Raw genomic sequence first — 19,465 nt, forward strand, 5'->3', positions numbered from 1 at the left:
TTTTATTTAATTTAAAGTTATCATTGCAACAGTGTTAAAAGTAAACAAATCCTGTTTTTTCGTTTTCCATTTTTCGTTTTTTCCATTTTTTGTTTGTACAATGTATATGTATGTCAATATGTCTTATCGACATTTTTTTCTAAATTCATGATGGTTTACTTCCATGAATATGATTCATATTAATTCATAGTTTTAAAAGCAATGTACTTAAAAAAATAGTGAGTAACTAAGTTTCAATGAAATATTTGTTTGTAGTACGCTCCGCCTTTGATATTTATTTTCATTAGTCCAAATACTGCTGAGATGAAAGCAACTGAAGCCGGGTTCAAAGTATTCCGAATTCGGGAAGTATTTCACTCAAAACAGAGAATAAACAGACGATCGCAAATACACAAACACTTGGGTTACCTGCCTCAGCATAGATATAGATATAGAGATACTTTCGCATCCACAATCGACGTGAAAAAAGGTAAACAAAAGTCAAGTCACGGTACGGATGAGTCTGTATTTGAGTTCGGTGCCACTGTGTGAGTGTTGAGTGGTTGGTAACAGCGAGCGATCGAGGTATTACAGCCAGTAACGAGTTGAATGTGGCTCAAAACGCTTCGGTGAACGCTGACCAATAACGTTAAAAATTTCAAAACGGTTAAAAATAACATAGTTTTTGGTGTAAAAATTACATAAATAAATACAAATATTTTGTGTCCGGATATGCTTAGTAGAAACGTGTGAAAATGTGGAAAAACTAAAAGGGAAATCTATGAAAAATGCCGTGAAACTTGGCCAAGATAAACTCGTTTGCACCAATACACATGTGAATAGGCATACAGGCAACAAAAAATACTCAGACTCCAGAAGCCAACAATTAAAAGAGAAGTCAGTAAGCGTCTGGGCCGCGTTATTAGTGTATGAATCATACTTTGGATACGTTTAAAAATAGCAAAACAAAAAGGAAGCGATGCTTATGTAAACTGCGCTCAACCATTGCTGAAATATCGAAAAAAGTTTAACATTAGAAAGACCTCACACATAAAATACCTCAAATGTCGGCCAGAAAAATGGGCGCCCTGTCGCTTTCAGTTGGCGGAATACCGTTGATACCAAGCTTTTCTTTGGTAGCAGCGGCCAATGGAGGCAGTAAGGATTGCCACGGAGTGGTTTGCCATCCGGTGAATGAATTTTGCTATGTTGCAACGGAGAACTGTCATCCGTGCACCGCGGTCTGTAATAATCAAACCCACAACTACGATGCAACATTGTGCCTCAAGGAATGCTCAGGCAAGTATAATCGATAGGTTCCCCAAAGATTACCTCAGATTTTTTTGAAATGCATAGGGTAATTTGGCAAGTTCTATGTGAGTTCAGGTTTTTCCAGCCGGAATCAATTGTTTCGCAATTACAGTGGTTTTGAGCAGGTGATTAACTCATCCCCCATGAGTTGCTAACAAAAGATGCTAAATATCTTGAGGATATACAGTATATATTTAAATTGATTTGTTAGAACTCGCACTGCGAATTTTATTTTTACTCTCTTTTTACTCTTTACAATTCTAGTAATGTCTTAAGAATAATGTATGTTAGTATTAGCGTTATCAAAGAAATTATCTTATATGTACTTTGCTGATCACTTCGCCTTGTAAAGTTTGTAAGTGCAAATCTTAAAGATAGAGTCAGCAAGTATTTATAGCAACTCATTTTTCCCGGACGTAAAGTACCTATGAGTCTTACTTCTGGAGGGGGAAACGTTTTTTTTTGGTTACGATAACAAACACGCATTTTTATTATTATAAAGTCCGGAAATTTGATTGTAGATTTTTTTTCTTATTTTGTCAGCATTATATCCGTCAATACTTGTTTGTTATCACGCTTCTGCAAATTTGAATTTTATGACTATATTAATTTTGTAAGTTAGTCTAGAAATGATTTTTGAAAACTTTTAAATTTGAGGCACATACTCCATTTGTCAGATTTTGGCATATTTCAAGTTATATTAAATCGTTGGAAGGGGTTAGCTTATAAATGTTTTATGACTAACATATCAAAATATTTTTTAACGACAGCTTACAATACATTCGAGCCGCTTAAGGCAGAGATGTTGAACATCCAGAATACCCAACGATTGATCATTTGGCTGCTGACCATCGTACTCATCCTAATCGCCTTTCGCTGTGCCTTCCAATTCTTTCGATGGATGATAGGCAATTGGTGTTTCCAGAAGCTGATGCGCCGTCTGCAAAAAAAGGCCTATCCTCATCCGGTAACGGAGAATGGAAAGGACCTCAATGCCACCACCATCCAGAACCTGAATGCCATCAACCGTCATGGCAGCGACCTTGAGAGGGCGCAATCGCAAATTTACAGTGTGGCAGGTAAGTGTAAGGATCTACCTGTCCGAGATTTTTTTTAAATAGTACATATTATAATATCCTTGATTTATTGCAGGTGTCGCCGAGGGTTCCGTTGTTACAATGACAACGCCGGTGAGTACTCGCTATCCGGCGGAAAATAGTACAACGCCCACTACAGTTATGACGGAGATCGGCTATGGATACGATAATCAGGCCATGGTCGTAACGCCGATTTCCGAGAAACCCACACCGGCGACAGCTCCCGTCGCTTTCTAAAGCCATCTAAATACTTAAAAATAAGTCTTGAACCTAAATCAGTCCAGCGAAAGCGAAATGTGCACCACATTGAAACTAGTGATATTCTTGTAACTTGTTAAGCAAATTTTTTACAGTAAATACAGAAACATATTTATATAATTTGTTTATAATTTTACGTTTTAGCTTATACGTATACCATTGCGGCCTGAAATACTTAAATGAATACAAACTGTATAAAATGCACTACTAATTTAAGTTAACATTAAATTTGAATTTTACATAAAGGAACCAGACAAGTTTCATCAACTATGTGTGTATTGTATTCAATTCATAGTATTGAAAAGAATCGAAGTCACACTTAGTACTTTAACTTCCAATTTATATATATTTAGTTTTCCAGTTTCCTTAAAATAAACTAAAATATTACATCACAATATATTATTTGGTAGAACATTATTATTTAATCTTCTACTTTTGAAAATTCTGTTAGGAATTTCAACACATAATTCAAATTTCGCGCGCTTACCACGAAATTACTCACCACACTTCCATCCGGCCAGACAGTTATCGACAGCAAAAAGTAATCGACCCCCAAAAAATTAAAAATGTTTAGTAAAACAACGGATTACGCTTAAATGTACTGTCATTTATTGTAAAAAGTATTCCACGTTGGCAAACACAATTCTTAGGCTAAGTTAAGTTGGCTTTTTGAGTATAACTCTTGTAATCGTTCTTACTTCTAATCGTTTGTATATGACACGCCAGATATGTATGTATGTTTCTTTACATACTATTATTAAGGTTTTCGTGTATAAAATGCTTAACTTTTCCTAACGAATCTCATAAATCAGCCTTAAACGTAAGCTTAAACTTAAATAAATAACCTAGGACTAATTCCGATCCAATTGGAAATATATAAAATGTGTATATTTGATCCTCTTTTCTCAGTTTCTAAGGCATTTGTAACTCACACCCAATACTGATTCCGCCTTAGCAGGGGATTGGTGGGCGGGGCCGAGGGCGGTGAACTGACCGAACCGGAAATACTTTGCGGCACGGAGGCATAACCGGCAAAATCATTCGCCATATCGCAGGACGAGCTCCAGGCATCATGCTCCAGATGATATGGATTGTATCTCTGCGGCAGCATCATTTGCTGCGGATCGCACTGGTCGTCCGTCTCCTCCTCATCCGGATCGTAATCGGGAAACTCATGCTTATAGGACTCCACGGGTATGATCTTGCAATGGGGAATATTACTGAAACCCGGTAATGGAGTTGAGTTTCCTGTCGGAGGCACAGAATCCGCCTCGGAACTGGCATAATGGTGGCTATGATGGTGATGCAGATGGTGCTGCGGACTCACGGATGTCAAATCCGGAGGACAGGGCAGAGCCGGGGGCTGATCCTTGGATATATCTGCTTTGTGCTTTCTCAGTTTCCTGATTTTCAATATTAACAGCACGATCAGTAGGCAGATCAAGACGATAAATATGGCACATCCTATGGCTAGGTAGTTTATAGATAAACCTGCATTTCCCAAGTGAACTGTCTCCGTTTCCTCAACCCGACTGCGATATTCAATCGATACAGTGGCCTGTGCTGGTTGTACTGTCTTTATGAGTAGTTGATAATCGAAACTATCATTATCCGCCTCCGTCTCTTCCACAGACTCATGGGGCACAAAATATACCACTCCACTTCGTAGCTCTTTGTAGGAGAATATATTCGTGGATCTATCGTTCTGGCCATCGGTTGTCAGGCCCGTACTTCGGATTATCTTTCTAATTTGCCCAGTTGATGGCATCCTAGTGATCACAAACTTTGGATTGAACTTGTTGAGTTTCAGTGACAGAGGATTATCGTTGTCCAAAGCTGTGATAAGTTTTATTTTTCCTCCAGCAGAATCGGCTTCCTTCATTACTATATTGTTGATTTGTATTACAGGCTCCACTTCCATCACCACATCCACTTGAGCTGCATAATTGGTGCCCGGCACATAGGCACTCACCTGGAAGGTGTCATTCGAACGATTTAAATCCGTTTGCATATAGCTTATCTGCGATGTTTCCAACTGCTGCTGGGTAAACCTCAAAGTTGGCTGATGTTTGAAAACTAAAATACCATATAGTGGGGAGTTGGTTATGTTATAAGACAGCCTCTCCACATGAACATTGGTGGTCACTCCAATTTGATCTAGTTTCATTGGAGCTGTAGTGGCTCCTTGCTGAACTTTCACAGGCATTTGCATTGCTGAGGGTTGCAGACTTATTGCCACTATTTTGATGGTAAATATTTCGTAGGCTGGATTAGATTGTCCATCGGATACAGTGAAGCAAAATGTTGTCGACTGCGGCATGCCAAAGTGAACATAAATAATTCGATCGTTGTTAATATCCGATTGGGTAAATTGATTTGAGAAAGCTAGAAGATCCTCGGGTTGTCCATCGTTTGTGATCTTTTTTAGCACTCCCAAAGTGGGACCACTCATCACTTCGTATATGATTTCCTCTGGGGGTGTATCCGCGTCTTCGGTTAGCAAATCATTCCTGGTTATAGTACGATTCTCACCCTCGACGACAGTCATTTGGGGTAGATGGGTGACCAAATGGAAGGGTTGATCGTTGATGGGATTGATGGACACAGGTATTGTCAAATTGCACAGGAAAATGTTCCTAAGATTATGAAAAACCATATCAAATTACAAGATCTGTTTATTTAAATTGGAAGTATATTTTAAAAACTCACCCTTGTGTCAGGTAAACCGACATGAGTATGGTATCCTCCAAAGTATCTGAATGATCGTGTATGTAGTAGACCTTTTTGGTAAAGAAATCACTTGGGTGATATCTTTGCAAGAGTTTAAATTCGTGACCCAGGCCAATGTTGCCATGTGTGGGCTTTTGTATGGCCTCTATGAATAACTCTGGATTATTAATGCCAGCTTTGGTTTTTAGATACTCCAAAATTTTTGAGAAATCCAGCCTAATAGGCACCGAGCCACCTTCATCCACATTAAGTTTGTTTACAGGCAGGAATCTTAGTAAGCCTCCAGACGAAACGGATATCTCTACATTGAACTTCTGATTCAACAAGCGATCACTTCTTTCAGCCACCACATCAAAGTAAAATGAATCATTCGTTCTAAATTCCATTATAACAGCTGTGTGTTCATAGAATATATGACCATTATCCACATCATTTTGGGTAAACTCGCTGACTTCCTTGGTGAAGCCATTATCAATAAACTCATTTACAATGCGACCCAGAGTTGGAGGAACTGTGATATTATATCGTATCTCCCGCTCCTCATCGGAACATTTGAAGTAGAGATAGTCACGCAGGATTTGTTTCTTGGTCAAGGGAAAAACATGAAGATTTTCATTGTGTTCGCCGAGAATTTCAATGGGCTTGATCTCAATATTCAGCATTTGAGTAGTGGTGTTAAATAGGCCATCTGTAACTATAAAGGATAGTTCGTTTCTCCTTGAGTTGGAGTCATGCATGAAATATATTTCTTCGAGGTTTATTTGGGCCTGGGTAAACTGCTCTATTTTGCGATGGGGTGCGGATTTTCTAGCTAAATAACCACCATATATGTGGTGCACAATAAAGGTGAGATTCTCTGGAGGAGTGTCATAATCTTGAGCCACTGTTAAAAAATAATTGATGTTGTAATTAAATATTTTAAAATATATAAATCTCCAACTTACATAGATCAGTATTCCTGATGACATAGCGTCCACCGTTCCACACCTGCAGACCCGTATTGGTGACCATCATGGGCTCCTCATCGTTAACTTGGACCACTGCGAATTCCAGTTCAAATGGAACACTCTCCTTGTTTCTGGCCATGGCCACCAAAGTGATGGTATCGGTGGAATTTTCACTGCCATTGTGAACATACTGAATATTACCCTGTTCGAGCTGCTTTTGAGTGAACCTCTTGACTTTCGAATTTCCGGCCAATATGTGACCGGAATTCGGAGTAATGGTCACTATGTACTCCAGTATCTTCCCCCGATAGTACTCCGAATAGGGTTGTATGTCAGTGGGATTCAATTGCACAGTCTTTCCCTCTACCACTGATATAATATTCGAGTGCATGTACAGCTTTTCTGGCATTATCACAATCTTCAATGTCAATTGTCTTAGCCATGTAATGCCATTGGTAACGTCGAATACAAAGTAATCCGTGGATTGATTGACTCCTGCTTGTATATAAAACATTTTTTCGGTGTTCACGGAAGACTGATCGAACACCTTGCAGTTGTATTCATCATCAAAAGACATGGATTGCATTTCCAGATATCCATGCATGGGTGAGGATGTTACCAAAAAGGTAATATCTCCTGGGGAAATGTTGGGATGAACAACCTACAGATGGAATCAAGGGTTAGATGAAGGGTTTGCTAGGGTTTTGTAATAAAAGCCTACCTCTAAGACATCTCTGGAGATAAGTACACTTGTGGACTCTTCCACATAAAGAGTGTGGTTCTGTTTTACTTGTAGTGGTTCCCAATATGCAGAAGGATAAATCCGGAACATGACCTCCCCTTCAGCAGTTATGTTCTTGATATGCACCCGATATCTGTATTTAAAAATGTAGTTAATCAGCATTTATAAAATCTGTACAAGTTTATGATTTCTCACCTAACTTTATCCATTGAGGCAATTTCCGTATTCCAGTAGACCAATCTCTCCCGTTCAATATCCAAGTGGGTAAAGTTACTCAGTGATGTGTAATTTGTGGCCTTATAAATGGTAGTTCCATTCTCACCCTCATTGGCACTACTCAAATACATGAGTATGCCATACGAGGGCGGTTTAATCACTTCATAGTAGATTTCATCTAGTTTCATATCCAAATTGGTTTCCAATATAAAGTCTTTGTTTTTGAGCACTACGAATTTACCCTCCTGAACAATGGAGGCATTGGTGGCTAACATGGAGACGAACGGATCCGAGGCACGGATCTCCAGCAACCCATTAACCTCATGCTCACGATCGGTGACTATAAAGGAGGCAGTTCCAGAATCAGCACCAGTATGCTGGAACATAATCCTCCTGTTCGCTATATCATCCTGGGTGAAGCTATCGATGTAGTGACCGCTCTTGTAAAAGGCTCCATTGGTGCTGGAGACATGGATGTAGTGGATATCTGTGTGGTTCGTATTGACATCCGCATCCAGATACTGTAGCACTGTCGGATTGAGGGTTCTAATGCCATTCCTCACCACATGGAAAATACGCTCAATGGCAGTGCGATAGGGTTCATTATCGTTCACCAATTTTATGTGCACTTCCATATTGGAGACAAACTGAAGATCTGTTTCGTCTCCCGAGAGTATGAGCAGCTCAAAAGTATCCCTGGTGGATTCCGTATCATCATGGCAATAGTATATATCATTTCGGAACAACTGTTCCAAGGTAAACATTTCCACGGGGGTTGTGAGGCCATTCTGCTCGTCATACTTACAAATAACACCATGTTCCGGACTGGAGGAAACCTGAAACTGCAGACTCTCATAGATGTTGAATCGTATCCCAAAGTGGTTCTTGGTGATTAGAGCTCTTTCGCCCTCCTGCACCTGCAGAGCCTCGTGATTTTGATAGCCCAGCTTGTTGATGAGCTCCTCGGGGGGTCTGTAGTTAATCTCCAGAGATCCCACCACATCATCGCATTCCGCAACAGAAACCACAAACTCCAGATGATCGGTAAAGCTGGAATAGCTAGTGTGATGCGTTTGATAGCGTATTCTTCGCGTCTCTATATCCTGTTGGGTAAAGGAATCCATTTGCTTGGCCGCCTTTCGGGATCCCTCCACATAGATGCCCCCGTAGCGGGTTGGCTTCGTTATCTTGTAAATCACGCTGCGCGGAAAGCTCCCAATGGGCGTGGTCTCGTAGGTGAGTATATCGCTGGTCAGGAGAATCTCCCGGCTGCCATCGATCGATATCTGCGAGGGTCGGTTGCTCGTTATGCGCAGGCGCGTGAATGTGATGCGGAAGTCGAACGTTTGCGTGGTCACAAAGCCAAACGAGGCAATAAACTGTGAAAGTGAAATCAATGCAAATTTATTGGCTACACTGGACAGCAAAGAAAATGGGTGAAGTTGAACTAGGCGGAGCAGTAAGGAGTAGGAGATCTCTAAGGGATATAACTAAGGAAATTTGTTTAGTGTTGAAAAACATAGGAGGTTTTGAAATTTATAGATTTTGAAAATAATTGTCATTCGAAAAAGGATTTCTAATTATTTATAGAGTGGCAATTTATACATTTTGGGTAATATTTGAGATATAAAGTTATTTGTTCATACATATATTGGGTTTATCCAAAAAAAAAGTATCTGATAGAGCTAACTCTTTAGACAAGAAGAGTTTTGGAAAGTAAGCACTGACGCATGATGGATCCCCATGAAATTAGTAAGCTCTAGAGAAAGCTGGGAGTCTGTTAAGACTTAGTGGGTCCCGAAAATTTACAACTTCCCAAAGCATGCAACTTAGTGTTGGCTCCCTGCCCATTTATGGCTAAACTCGTGTTTGGTTTTTTACGATACACACCTTGAATTCGTCTTGCCAAGGGAAATCGCTGCTGTGCAGATAGCGAATGTGGCCGAGCAGCAGCTGGCTATCGCTAAACCAGTCCACGTTAACCCAGGAGCCATCAATCTGCCTCAGCCGCTGGAGAACTCCATGCTGTGGTGCCTTGACGATATCGTACCGAATGTCGATGTGCTCATCCACGGCATTGGTGCCAATCGACAGATTAGCCGGACTGAGGAGCAAGGAGCTCTTGTGTATCATTATAAGACCTGTGTTGTTGACCAATCGAAGCTCCAAAGGATGAACAGAAACCGGCAGATAGACCGTATCACTCGTCTCGATGCCATCGGATACTTGTAGTTGCAGTTGATAGCTAAAAGATTCCGTCGTTGTGGAGTTGTACAGATACGATACCTTTCCCACATTTACTTCGGCCTGTGAAAAGGTTGATGTGGTCGCACCTCCAACCATAAAACATCCAAAGGTCTCCTGCGGATTGTGTGGAGGCAGTATAGTGTAGATCAAATTTCCTGGTTCGCTATCGGGATCGTCAATGTTGAATAAATCCACATCCAGCACCCTTTCAATCCCCTCTATCACTCGCAGGATTTTATGCGAATGCAGTTTTAATTGAGGAGGGTCGTTTATTGGTGTTATGTTCGCGTGTAAAAGGAACCTATGTTTGCCCAATATATTCTCCGGTATCTTGTGCACATCCCCAAAGACCTGCATATCCAATGTGGCATGATCATTGAAGTTCTCTTGGCCATTATGCACATACTTCAGTTTGTCTGTGACCAAATCGACCAGTTTAAATGTGCGGCAGGGCACAAAGTTATTTTTTTCAACTGAGTACTGCAAGAGTTGTCCAAATTTTGGTTGATGTACAACATGGAAAACAAAGGATTGCTCGTTTAGGCTGGGATAGCGACGTAGATCGAGTATTATGTCTATGAAATGGGCAGATAGAAAGGCAGTTCCACCTTCTAATAATTGCATGGGAGACACGTAGAGTAGCTCAAGTTCTGGACTTGTTTCGGTGAAGATCTGAAAGGAAATCGATAGGAAAAGTTAGATAGGAGCTACATCTAGAGAAGTTGAGAAAGAAAAACAGCTAAGGTCAAAAGATCTCCGTTTGAGAGTTTGTCTTCTGAATAATGTTTTTGAAATCAAGACGAAATCGATCTAAATTTTTTTTGTTGAGATGAAAGTAGTCAAAATAACCGTGTTAATGAATTGATTTTAATTAAATAAGTATTTAGCTGTTCAACGATATAAATATATATTTTTTATCACCTTAAAGGGGCCCTGAAAATCAGCCTTGATGCAGTATGACTGATCGCAGTAGCAGATGAATCCGTCCACTCCATACTGACTGCAAACACCGCTCTTCAGACAGGGATTGTACTCCACGCAGGGATACTTCCACAGGCATCCGAGGGCCAAGTTTCGCGAGATGGCCATCTCGGCGAAGCCCAGTGGGAGATCGTTGACCCGGATATCGCGCATGCAGCCCTTGAAGCTGATCTCGTTTATTCGCAGTCCCTTGCCGAAAAGCCGGCGGCGCATCTCCTCCTGAACGCCGCCAAAGAAGACGCTTTTCTCGAGATTTATGCTAGCCTTGGTCTCATTATCGTGGGCTCCCCGATAGCCGCTCGTGGCATCGTCGAGGATTAGCTCCGCAATGGCGGCATTATATCGCAGCAATACCGAATGCCATTTGCCATCCGAGATGTGCTCATTTGTCATGAACTGCACCAGACTGCCGGCCTTGTTGAAGGTCACCTTCAAGCGCTCATCTTGTATTTCGAGGAGTATGAAATCAAAGCCGCCGTTGAAGAATATAACGCCAGCATTAGCCATTGTGCGGAAATGCAACGAGAGACTATACGAAATTGGGAAAAGTTAAATGCTTGAAGTTGAAAATTTAATGCTCTTGAACTCACGTTTCTCCAATGGCATTTGACTCTTTTAGCATCAGTGAGTAGGAATCGTTCTTCAGGAAACTAATGCTGTCCTGTATAGAACCATCGAACTCGGTGCTGCAAGTCCAGGTTACCCCAGTACTGGTCGTGTGACTCGTGCGGTCCTTGGCCCGCTTGATGATGTTGATGTTGTTATAGAAGACCTATGGAAATATTTAAAAGCCAAATGATGGGATGGTTGTGATATATTTTGTGTATAAAATAATCTAACTCGCAGGAATAAATAATTTCTTTAATTTAATCGGTTCATCCCAGTAATATTACATTATATCGGTGTAATAATATGAGTTCCGACGTCTGACCTAATTTATTTTGTCTGTGTTTTATGATTTATATACTCACATCCGATATGCAGCCCCGAAAACCGATAACATCATTCAAGTAGCCGGCCGTAAAGTCCCCCACACCGCCCAGAAATGTACCGAAATGGATATTGAGGGCGGTGAGTTCGCCTGGTAGCTGTTTGCGCATTATAAAGCCGTCCACCTGCAAGGTGATATTATTCTCGAACCGCTGCACCGCCACATCGTGCCATTCCAAATCGTTGAGCTTTTGCTTTTTGGGCGAACGCAACTGTAACCAGAATCGCTGTAATTGCACTCATATGTAAGGTGAGTTAATCGATGGCTCACCTGAACCACATCCCGTTCGATTTTATAGCTGAAACTGATCAGACCGCTCTCCAGTCGCAGCAGGCAGTAGTCCGTCCGTCCGGCGGCCAGGAAGAGGAAGGCGTTCTCCTGCCTGGTGCGAAACTTGACGCGAATGTTCGTTGACATCTTGGCCTCCTGCAGCGGCATCGAAACATAGCCATCGCCGAAGAGCGAAACTGTGGGAGGATGGGTTGGAACAGCGGGGGAAAATTGAAATAGCATAATTGATATCACCAGAGATACTCGGCCATGAATGGATACTAAAGCTTTAAATGCTAGTTTAATGATAAGAATTTATTACGCTTTAAAAAAGCTTATCATTATTTATTAAAGAAATAGGTTCTAATGATATTCCTCCTTTCGAAGGTAGAAGTTTTTACCTTAAAATATATATCATTTCGACAACAGCGCTGCCATATCTAGCCTTTTTCAGGATAGATCTAATATTTGTTTGGAAGGCCAGAAAAAATATCTTCAATATCTATTTTTAAGAAATCTGTATCCCTATCAGCTTTTTGACCTTTTAAAAAAAGAAGTTGTTCTTTGTTCCCATTTTATTACTGGTAGCCAACATAAAAATGTTTATTTTATTTTATTATTCGTATTATTCATTTCGAAGCCTGAAAATATATCCACCCGAACAAAAGATACAGATATTGATACAGTTGCAGCTCTTTGAGATGGATACACTAAACAGTCCGCTGCTCATAATGTTGCAAGAGCTGCCGCCAATTTGATTGGCAATCGCCTTCTATTGCAATCCGTACACAAATTTGTCCAGATCGGTGGATCGTTTTAGATTAGGCCATCAGCTGTCGGGCTGTCAGTCAATGTCTGTCGAGGTCACTCAGTCAGTCAGTCATTTATCTGGCTATCTATTGAGAGCCATCTTTTGTATCTTGATTTGCTTAATTAGTTGTGGGCTTGAGTCAAACGTGCTTTTCTTATGAATAACATGGACCGAAAAAAAATAGTACGAAAGCTTCGAACGTTCTTTGAATAATTTCACATTTCTCGTTCGTTTTTTGAGTCAATCCCACCTCATAAAATTGCATGATTAATGGTTTTCTACATTCTGTTGTACGCTTGTGCAATAAATTATTTTGGAAACATGCATTTGTCAAAACATGGAATTCAACTTTGTGCGAGAGATATTTTAAGAATTTCACTCACACATCTCTGCGGGAAAAGGGAAAATGTTTGCTATCTATTTGTTTACATATGTTTTTCGCTGCTGTTGAGGCGACATATTGACCTAACCCACATGAAAAACGTAGGATAAACATGGAACAGTTGCATAGGAATGGCAGACAAACAGCAGACAGCCGGATAAACAGGCAAACAAAGCGAAATGGGCAACAAATAGTCAACCATTGATGCGTTGGCCGGACCATTTTGACGCCAATTAGCAGCAATCAGGCGTCAAAAGCGGCGGAAAACCTAAGAAAAAACACTTTCCCATCTGCGGGCCCAAGCATTTGACCCACATTAATGCGCGGCTGCCGTTAAAAATGCTACTTTTTCATCTTCAGATGATGCGCGTGCCTTAAACCAAAACAAAGGCGAACCGAGTTGCGGAGGCGATATCGTTGGTTAAACAACAATAAAATGGAAAAAAGATAGCCGAAAATTGTAATACTCTTTTAAAATTATTTATACTACGATGCAAAAATGGCAACGGTGACTTAAGACCTTAATACAGAGAAAGTTTAAAAAAATCTGTGGTATAATTTATAAGCTTTTTATGAGAACTTCAGATCAATCCCTAAGTATATTATTACGTTAAAAATAAAAATATAATTTTTTCGGGCTTAAAAAGCTGTTAAAGAATTCTTTTAAAATTGAAAATGTGTTATTTCATAACCTAAGACTATTTTTCAAATACAAAAATAAATAGTAATAGTGCTAAATTTATTTATTAAAGCCTTTGATTTTGTCACGATTATTTTAGCAATACGATTATCAACATTAAATAAAAATAGTTCTACTATGTTTAAAAATTTCTCAATATTGTTAGCTTTTTAAAGAACTGAAATACATTTGCCAATCATAATTTCCTCTTAAAAAATAACGTATAATATAAAGCGAAAGTCCTCTATCCTAACTACAGAAATGCTTCGCCACACAATCCAAAAGCCTTGTCAAAAATTTCCTTTCTTCTTGCCAATCCTGGACGAAGTAATCACCCCTTTGTGAGGGCAAACACATGCCTTTCAGGAAGTTGGACGCTTAACAATAAATGCAATTTGCATCAACAAAATGTGGTGCAGCCAGAGGAGGGCAGCGGCAACACCAACATCAACATCAGCGTCAGAAGTCATTTCAAATGTCGGGCGGCAACAAATGAGACATCATCAGGCAAAGTCCGTCCAAAAATGGGGAAAACATCAGAGGCGAGCACACGACGCAAGACTTATGGCCACAGATGCTGGGCACCACTCCACCCACTCTCGGCACCACCAAAGGCCCCACCAAATGCAACTCCCCTATCAAATGCTGAATTTATGTTTATCTTTTATGCAGCACGGAGGTGGAGCTGCTAGGTAGCCAGCGAATATTTATGTTATGGCCAATGTTTATTTTATTTGAGTTATATGTCGCCCGGTGTCTCCATGGCTTTGGAGTTATTCGGTTTTCTATAGATTTAATGATCATGTTTTTATTCGCTTCTCGTTTTTTTCTTCGTCTTTAATTAATGCTCCTTTGGTGGCCCGCTGAAGTCGCCGTTCATTAAAACTTTATCTGACATTGGCAATTTATAAATTATTTCTTTGCTATTCGTAGTTTTCATTTCACTAATAATGTCAAAGTTTATTAGTGGTGTTTGTGATTTGTGGGCTTATTACGTGATCTTGAGTGGATTTTTGTTGCAACGTGCTGTTAATATTTATGGAGCGGCGAGTTCTGCTTATGGACGTTAACAGGCAAATTGATGGTCGTACAAGAGGAATGGGATTTCTGCTTTATTGGTTAAGAGATTGAGGTGATCGGGGTATTAATACGTTTCCCTTGAGATGATCGTATTAAAGTTTTCTCTTTGAAAGAGTGCACATAAGAATGGTAGACAGTTATAGTTGTTGTATGTAGGAGTCTTTTAGTTTATTGTACTTTGGGTTTGATTATTAAGATTGATAACAAAGTTTTCTCAAGATAAACATTTTAATTTCTATCATTATTATAAACTGAATATACTGCATCATCATTTCCTATTCTTTGTTATCCCAAATTAAGTTCACAGTTGCATCAAATAGCCTCCCACAAATATATTATTCAAAATTGTCCTGCATTATAGCACATTGTAGAATATTTCCCACAGACTGAACACATTTTAATTTCATTGGATGAAATATTTATTCCAGTGAATCCCCAAATGCCACAAGAACGTCTCCTTAAATTTCTTCGCTGGCCATAATCATTGCAGTAATTCCTGTGATCTTCCAAGTAGTCATCTAAATAGTTTCCTCGCCCATTTACAATCGTTGACACATTCTGAGGCCCCATCGGTTGGCTTAAGAGATCAATCTAAATCAAATAAAAACCGCACTGAAGAACCCCTTTGAGTTGGCATTTCCATGCCGCTTCCCTCGTTTTATGGCCCCCAATGGGCGAACATGTGTCGCCAATGCTAACGTCTTCACCCTAATTAGACTCCGGGGCCGCATAAAATTCAATTATGTATCTGCGAAGGGTAGACTGCAACTATCGACAATTGAGCACATCGCATCGACAAGTCATAAAGACCATATTTTCTCATGATTCAGGGGAAAAAATGGAGAACGGACAATGTCGCCAAAATAAATTGTTGTATTTTATATGCAGGCGACCGTTTTTTACTGCGCCTGCATTTAGCATTGAGCATGTGTTGATATTTATATTGCAAATGCAAATGAATAATAAAGGAGCGACACACAGATCGGCAGATGGCGCGCACCAGATACAAATACGGATACAAACGTGTAGATACATTTGTATCCACACACGTCTATGTTAAATTTGGCACAACGCTTTGCGCGTGTAAATGATTTACAATTCACGTATAAATAAAAAACATATATTTAAATATACACACAGAAAAAAGTGTCTTAAGATATTAATTAATATAAATTAATATAAAAGGCTCTGCAAAAATAAAATAAAATTCTTTGCAGTCATTTTTAAAATTATTTTAAATATATATTTAACTAATTTATTTATGAAAACATTTATTTAAGTGTAAAAAAATCAAGTGAAACAGACTTAAAAAAAGTAAGAAAAACAATTTGCGCCACTGCGGATGATTCACGATTGGCTTCTTAGCCCCCAAGTGACGTCACATGCCAACTAAAAATATCGTTAAAAACACATTTGCGCCAAGACCAAAATATATAACGTACACATTTCTGTGTGTCTCCTTGTGTGTAGATACAACGAAATTAAGAGCACGCCTGACTTTGGATAGCTTATGCGGTGCACCGCACAGATACTTTGAGTTTTTGAGTTTCAGATACTCTGCGTTTCCCTTGGCTTGGCCCAACAACAAAAGGCAGCAGAAAAGCAGAAACGACGACGACGAAAAAAAGTGCGCCCCAAGTCAAATGTCAAGCGTGAAAAATGCGTTAAGTGCACTGCAGCGGCGCATTGTAGTTAAGTAGTTGGATTTTATGGGCCGGCGGGGTTGCCATGGAGCATTGCGAATGCCAAACTACGGGGATAGCTGTATATATATATATATATCTGGGATAGATAGCAACAGGAAGGAAGCCCAAAGTAGACAGCGACCAGTTGGTCAAATTAGTCAGAGAAATGGATTGACATAAATCTTTAAAAGTTCAAGAGGTCAACATAAAATATTCGAGGGAACAGTAACGGACTAAATAGGCTTCTTTAATGGCTGGTAATTCGTGAAGCATAAATATTTCTGATGATTATGAATTCCTAAAATTCTTTTGCGATATAGAATAATGTAAGACATTAAACATATTAAATAAATATTCTAAATTGACTTGTAAAATATCTTTCACTATTTTTTTAGTAATTTTTAAGATACCTTGATCGTAAGAAACATTTTTTTAGAAACCTTGACAACCTACATACAACTCAAATACGTAATCATTTAATGTTTTTTTTTACAAATTTTTATTTAAAAGACTTTTTTATCAGGTCCTCCTAAAAATTATTTTGCATTAGGAACAATGTATATCCTTTTTAGACTTTTTTTTGGGCACAATTATTCTCATACTGTCCCACTGTACTTTGGCGCACGCGAGTAACACCAAAATGTATGTGGCACTGCACCATTTGCAACTCTTTATTTTGACTTTTATTTATGTCGGCTTCGATGGCAGCCAAAGTAAATGCAATTTGGCTTCAGCTGCTTCTGCCTCTCTGGACCGCTTTTTTTTTGTGGCCAATTCGTGGCTGGCCATATTTGTAATGAGCATAAATCGTGCGTTGATCATTTGCCATGATAAATCTCATGTTTATGCGCGGTATTAAGTTCTGGGGCGCGTATCTTTGGCTACCTGACTGTCGTAACATTTAATTAACTGTACGTTCTGTGTCGCAGCTTCTTGTTAACTCATTTTTTTTCTGGTATTTTTTTATATATTTTTTAACTCACCTTTCATGGCTGCGACAGTTTGCAATTGCAGTATGGCGAGCAATAACAGCCATAGCCATCCTAATCCACGGAGGCGCGACATTCCGTTGCAGCTGCTTTGAAGTTATATATGCCAGATATAGGGGGGAATCGTTGGGAAGGATGGTTGGATGATGACGGGGGGAACTGGGACTTAGTGATCCGGAACCCCAAGTACCGCTCGCGCGCTTCGTTCGTTTTCGTTTTTGTTTCTCGTCTTTAATAATTTTGCGTGTTAATTGATTTTTCATGGGGCCACGCATCCGTCGTCGTCGTAGTCTGGGGGCCTCATAAAAATAGCATCATCGGGGCATCGAGGCTTCCTCTCTAACAGCGGCACCGGCACAGCATCACGTCCTGGCCCGATGGCCACATAGACAGATGCTGCATGTCATTTCGTTGACAGAACTCATGAGTTTCCTAGGCAGGAAGGGGCATCACCTCGAATCTTCGCGACTCACCAACTGACTGACAGTCGAACTGGCTTCCTTTTGAAAGGCGGCTGCTTCTCTTAATTTCTTTGCCCGTTTATGTACGCACTTTGGCAGACAACTTTCGCCCGATTACGTTTTAATTTCGTTGAAGTTTTATCATAAACAAATTGACACAGACGATTGATGCGCCTTACCGTTTTTTTTTTTGTTTTTCTTGGCAATTGCACTTCACTGTAATTGGAAACAGATTTATGGGTATTACATATTTGCTTTCCTTTTTATTTAAATTTGTACTGAAATTTATATGGCACGCTTTATGCATTTTTAATTGGTCAGTTGGGGGAAGACATTTAGTGGCTATATTTTATTTTATTTTAGTTTTTGTAGGTAATTTCACAATTAATTAGGAAAAACTAGATTTTATTTTCTTGTTTGTGTCCCCAGGGGAACGTAATTTTCACTTTTGGATTTATTGAGAATATTATTAAGATTTAGAAGTTAATAATGATTGAATTAAAATATTAAATTGAAATATTTTTTTATTTTCCACACTATTTTCATGGTTTGTTTCGCTTGCTCTCAGTCATGTTTATTTCCAAAGATTTTATGGTCAATTTGATTTTATATTCTTTCGATATTATATACATCGCCCACTTGACTCATTCATTTGCTATTTTAATTGCCGTAGATTTTAAGACAAACAAATCTCTAATAAATTCAAGTACCCAAGACCTCCGAAGCTTTGGGGTTACATATGAAAATACATATATATCATTGATTAGCGTATCTACAGATACTTTATGGAGACTTAATTGAGTTGCTGCCGCAGCATGCTCGAGATACGAGTATGCTCCTCCACTTCAGTGGAAATTGCTGCACTGTTGAGTAAAATTTATTGTATTTTTTTTTGGTGGTGACGGAGCGGGGGGATCGCCCCATAAAAAGTGGCCTTAAGTGGCCGGGTAGCTTAAGCTCTTTTTCCCGGCAATATGAGGGATTTTGTGTTATAAAGTGGAATTTCTAGTTCGAGATTTTGCAACGGCAGGCAAAGTTCATGGGCTTTGGGTAACCGAAAATGTTCGTATGCTAAATTTAGGGCACTTTCAAGTTTAGAATGCAAATCGAGAGGGACTTGTAATCCCAAGGGGGAAAGATCCCCAAGGAAAAAAGGAAACTCCGGGCGACGCCAAAACGTCAACAACTGTGACTGGAAAATGAATTATTTACGCCGGGGGTATCTAAAAATACCGCCAGACGACTGTCTTATGTTTATGCATTTATTTCTGAGGCAAAATGCAGCACGAATCTGCGGCAGGTTCGACATCATGAGGTCAATTGCACAGCCTCCAGGAACAGCAGTCGTGTCTTGCGTTCTTGTTAAGTTGGCTCTGCTAATTCAGCTTGTTAAATTTTATATGCACCGCCCAAGTTCTTGTCGTTTCGAACATATTTTTATAGCCCGTCGCAGCAGTCAAAATACAATTTGAAACGCCTTGCCGCTTGCAGACGACACCGAAACCGAAAAAATAAAGTGACAATCGCCAGGGTGCCAGGCTTTATGACGGACGCGTGTTCCCTCTTTTTTTTCCCCATTTACATAAAAATTAATAAATGTATCTACCGA

At 39.7% G+C, this 19,465-nt stretch overlaps 2 protein-coding genes across 3 annotated transcripts; one reads left to right on the forward strand and one right to left on the reverse strand.

Annotated features, from left to right (window-relative positions):
- The first annotated feature begins 1,043 nt into the window (after positions 1-1,043).
- Positions 1,044-3,535, forward strand: grnd (grindelwald). Of its 2 annotated transcripts, none has more exons than XM_070996312.1 (3): positions 1,044-1,278; positions 2,061-2,369; positions 2,443-3,535. In XM_070996312.1, exons 1-3 carry the CDS (start codon positions 1,044-1,046, stop codon positions 2,622-2,624), a joined length of 726 nt encoding a protein of 241 aa, XP_070852413.1. In that variant the 3' UTR covers positions 2,625-3,535. The 2 variants fall into 2 exon arrangements, with proteins under 2 accessions (XP_070852413.1, XP_065720176.2); XM_065864104.2 differs by having other exon boundaries at positions 1,044-1,273; positions 2,056-2,369.
- kon (chondroitin sulfate proteoglycan 4-like protein) lies at positions 3,232-17,868 on the reverse strand. The gene is made up of 11 exons (XM_017089611.4): positions 17,390-17,868; positions 11,770-11,966; positions 11,480-11,710; positions 11,099-11,280; positions 10,449-11,037; positions 9,171-10,199; positions 7,260-8,659; positions 7,044-7,197; positions 6,320-6,983; positions 5,355-6,258; positions 3,232-5,281 (listed from the first exon to the last, which is right to left on the reverse strand). The coding sequence occupies exons 1-11, from the start codon at positions 17,469-17,471 to the stop codon at positions 3,574-3,576; spliced, it is 7,140 nt and encodes a 2,379-aa protein (XP_016945100.3). The 5' UTR covers positions 17,472-17,868; the 3' UTR covers positions 3,232-3,573.
- Between the last annotated feature and the right edge of the window lie 1,597 nt (positions 17,869-19,465).

This window comes from Drosophila suzukii, chromosome 2L (genome assembly GCF_043229965.1).
Source record: "Drosophila suzukii chromosome 2L, CBGP_Dsuzu_IsoJpt1.0, whole genome shotgun sequence".
In the NCBI taxonomy this organism is placed as follows: Eukaryota; Metazoa; Arthropoda; class Insecta; order Diptera; family Drosophilidae; genus Drosophila; species Drosophila suzukii.

What these genes read in the sequence shown, in the direction of transcription:
- grnd (XM_070996312.1), top strand. Translation starts at nt 1,044, where the DNA reads ATGTCGGCCAGAAAAATGGGCGCCCTGTCGCTTTCAGTTGGCGGAATA. An exon ending in GTGCCTCAAGGAATGCTCAG is followed by an intron (nt 1,279 to 2,060) that starts GCAAGTATAATC and finishes TTTTAACGACAG; the next exon opens with CTTACAATACATTCGAGCCG. An exon ending in GCAAATTTACAGTGTGGCAG is followed by an intron (nt 2,370 to 2,442) that starts GTAAGTGTAAGG and finishes GATTTATTGCAG; the next exon opens with GTGTCGCCGAGGGTTCCGTT.
- kon (XM_017089611.4), bottom strand. Translation starts at nt 17,471, where the DNA reads ATGTCGCGCCTCCGTGGATTAGGATGGCTATGGCTGTTATTGCTCGCC. An exon ending in AACTGTCGCAGCCATGAAAG is followed by an intron (nt 11,967 to 17,389) that starts GTGAGTTAAAAA and finishes ATCCTCCCACAG; the next exon opens with TTTCGCTCTTCGGCGATGGC. An exon ending in TTCGGGGCTGCATATCGGAT is followed by an intron (nt 11,281 to 11,479) that starts GTGAGTATATAA and finishes ATATTTCCATAG; the next exon opens with GTCTTCTATAACAACATCAA.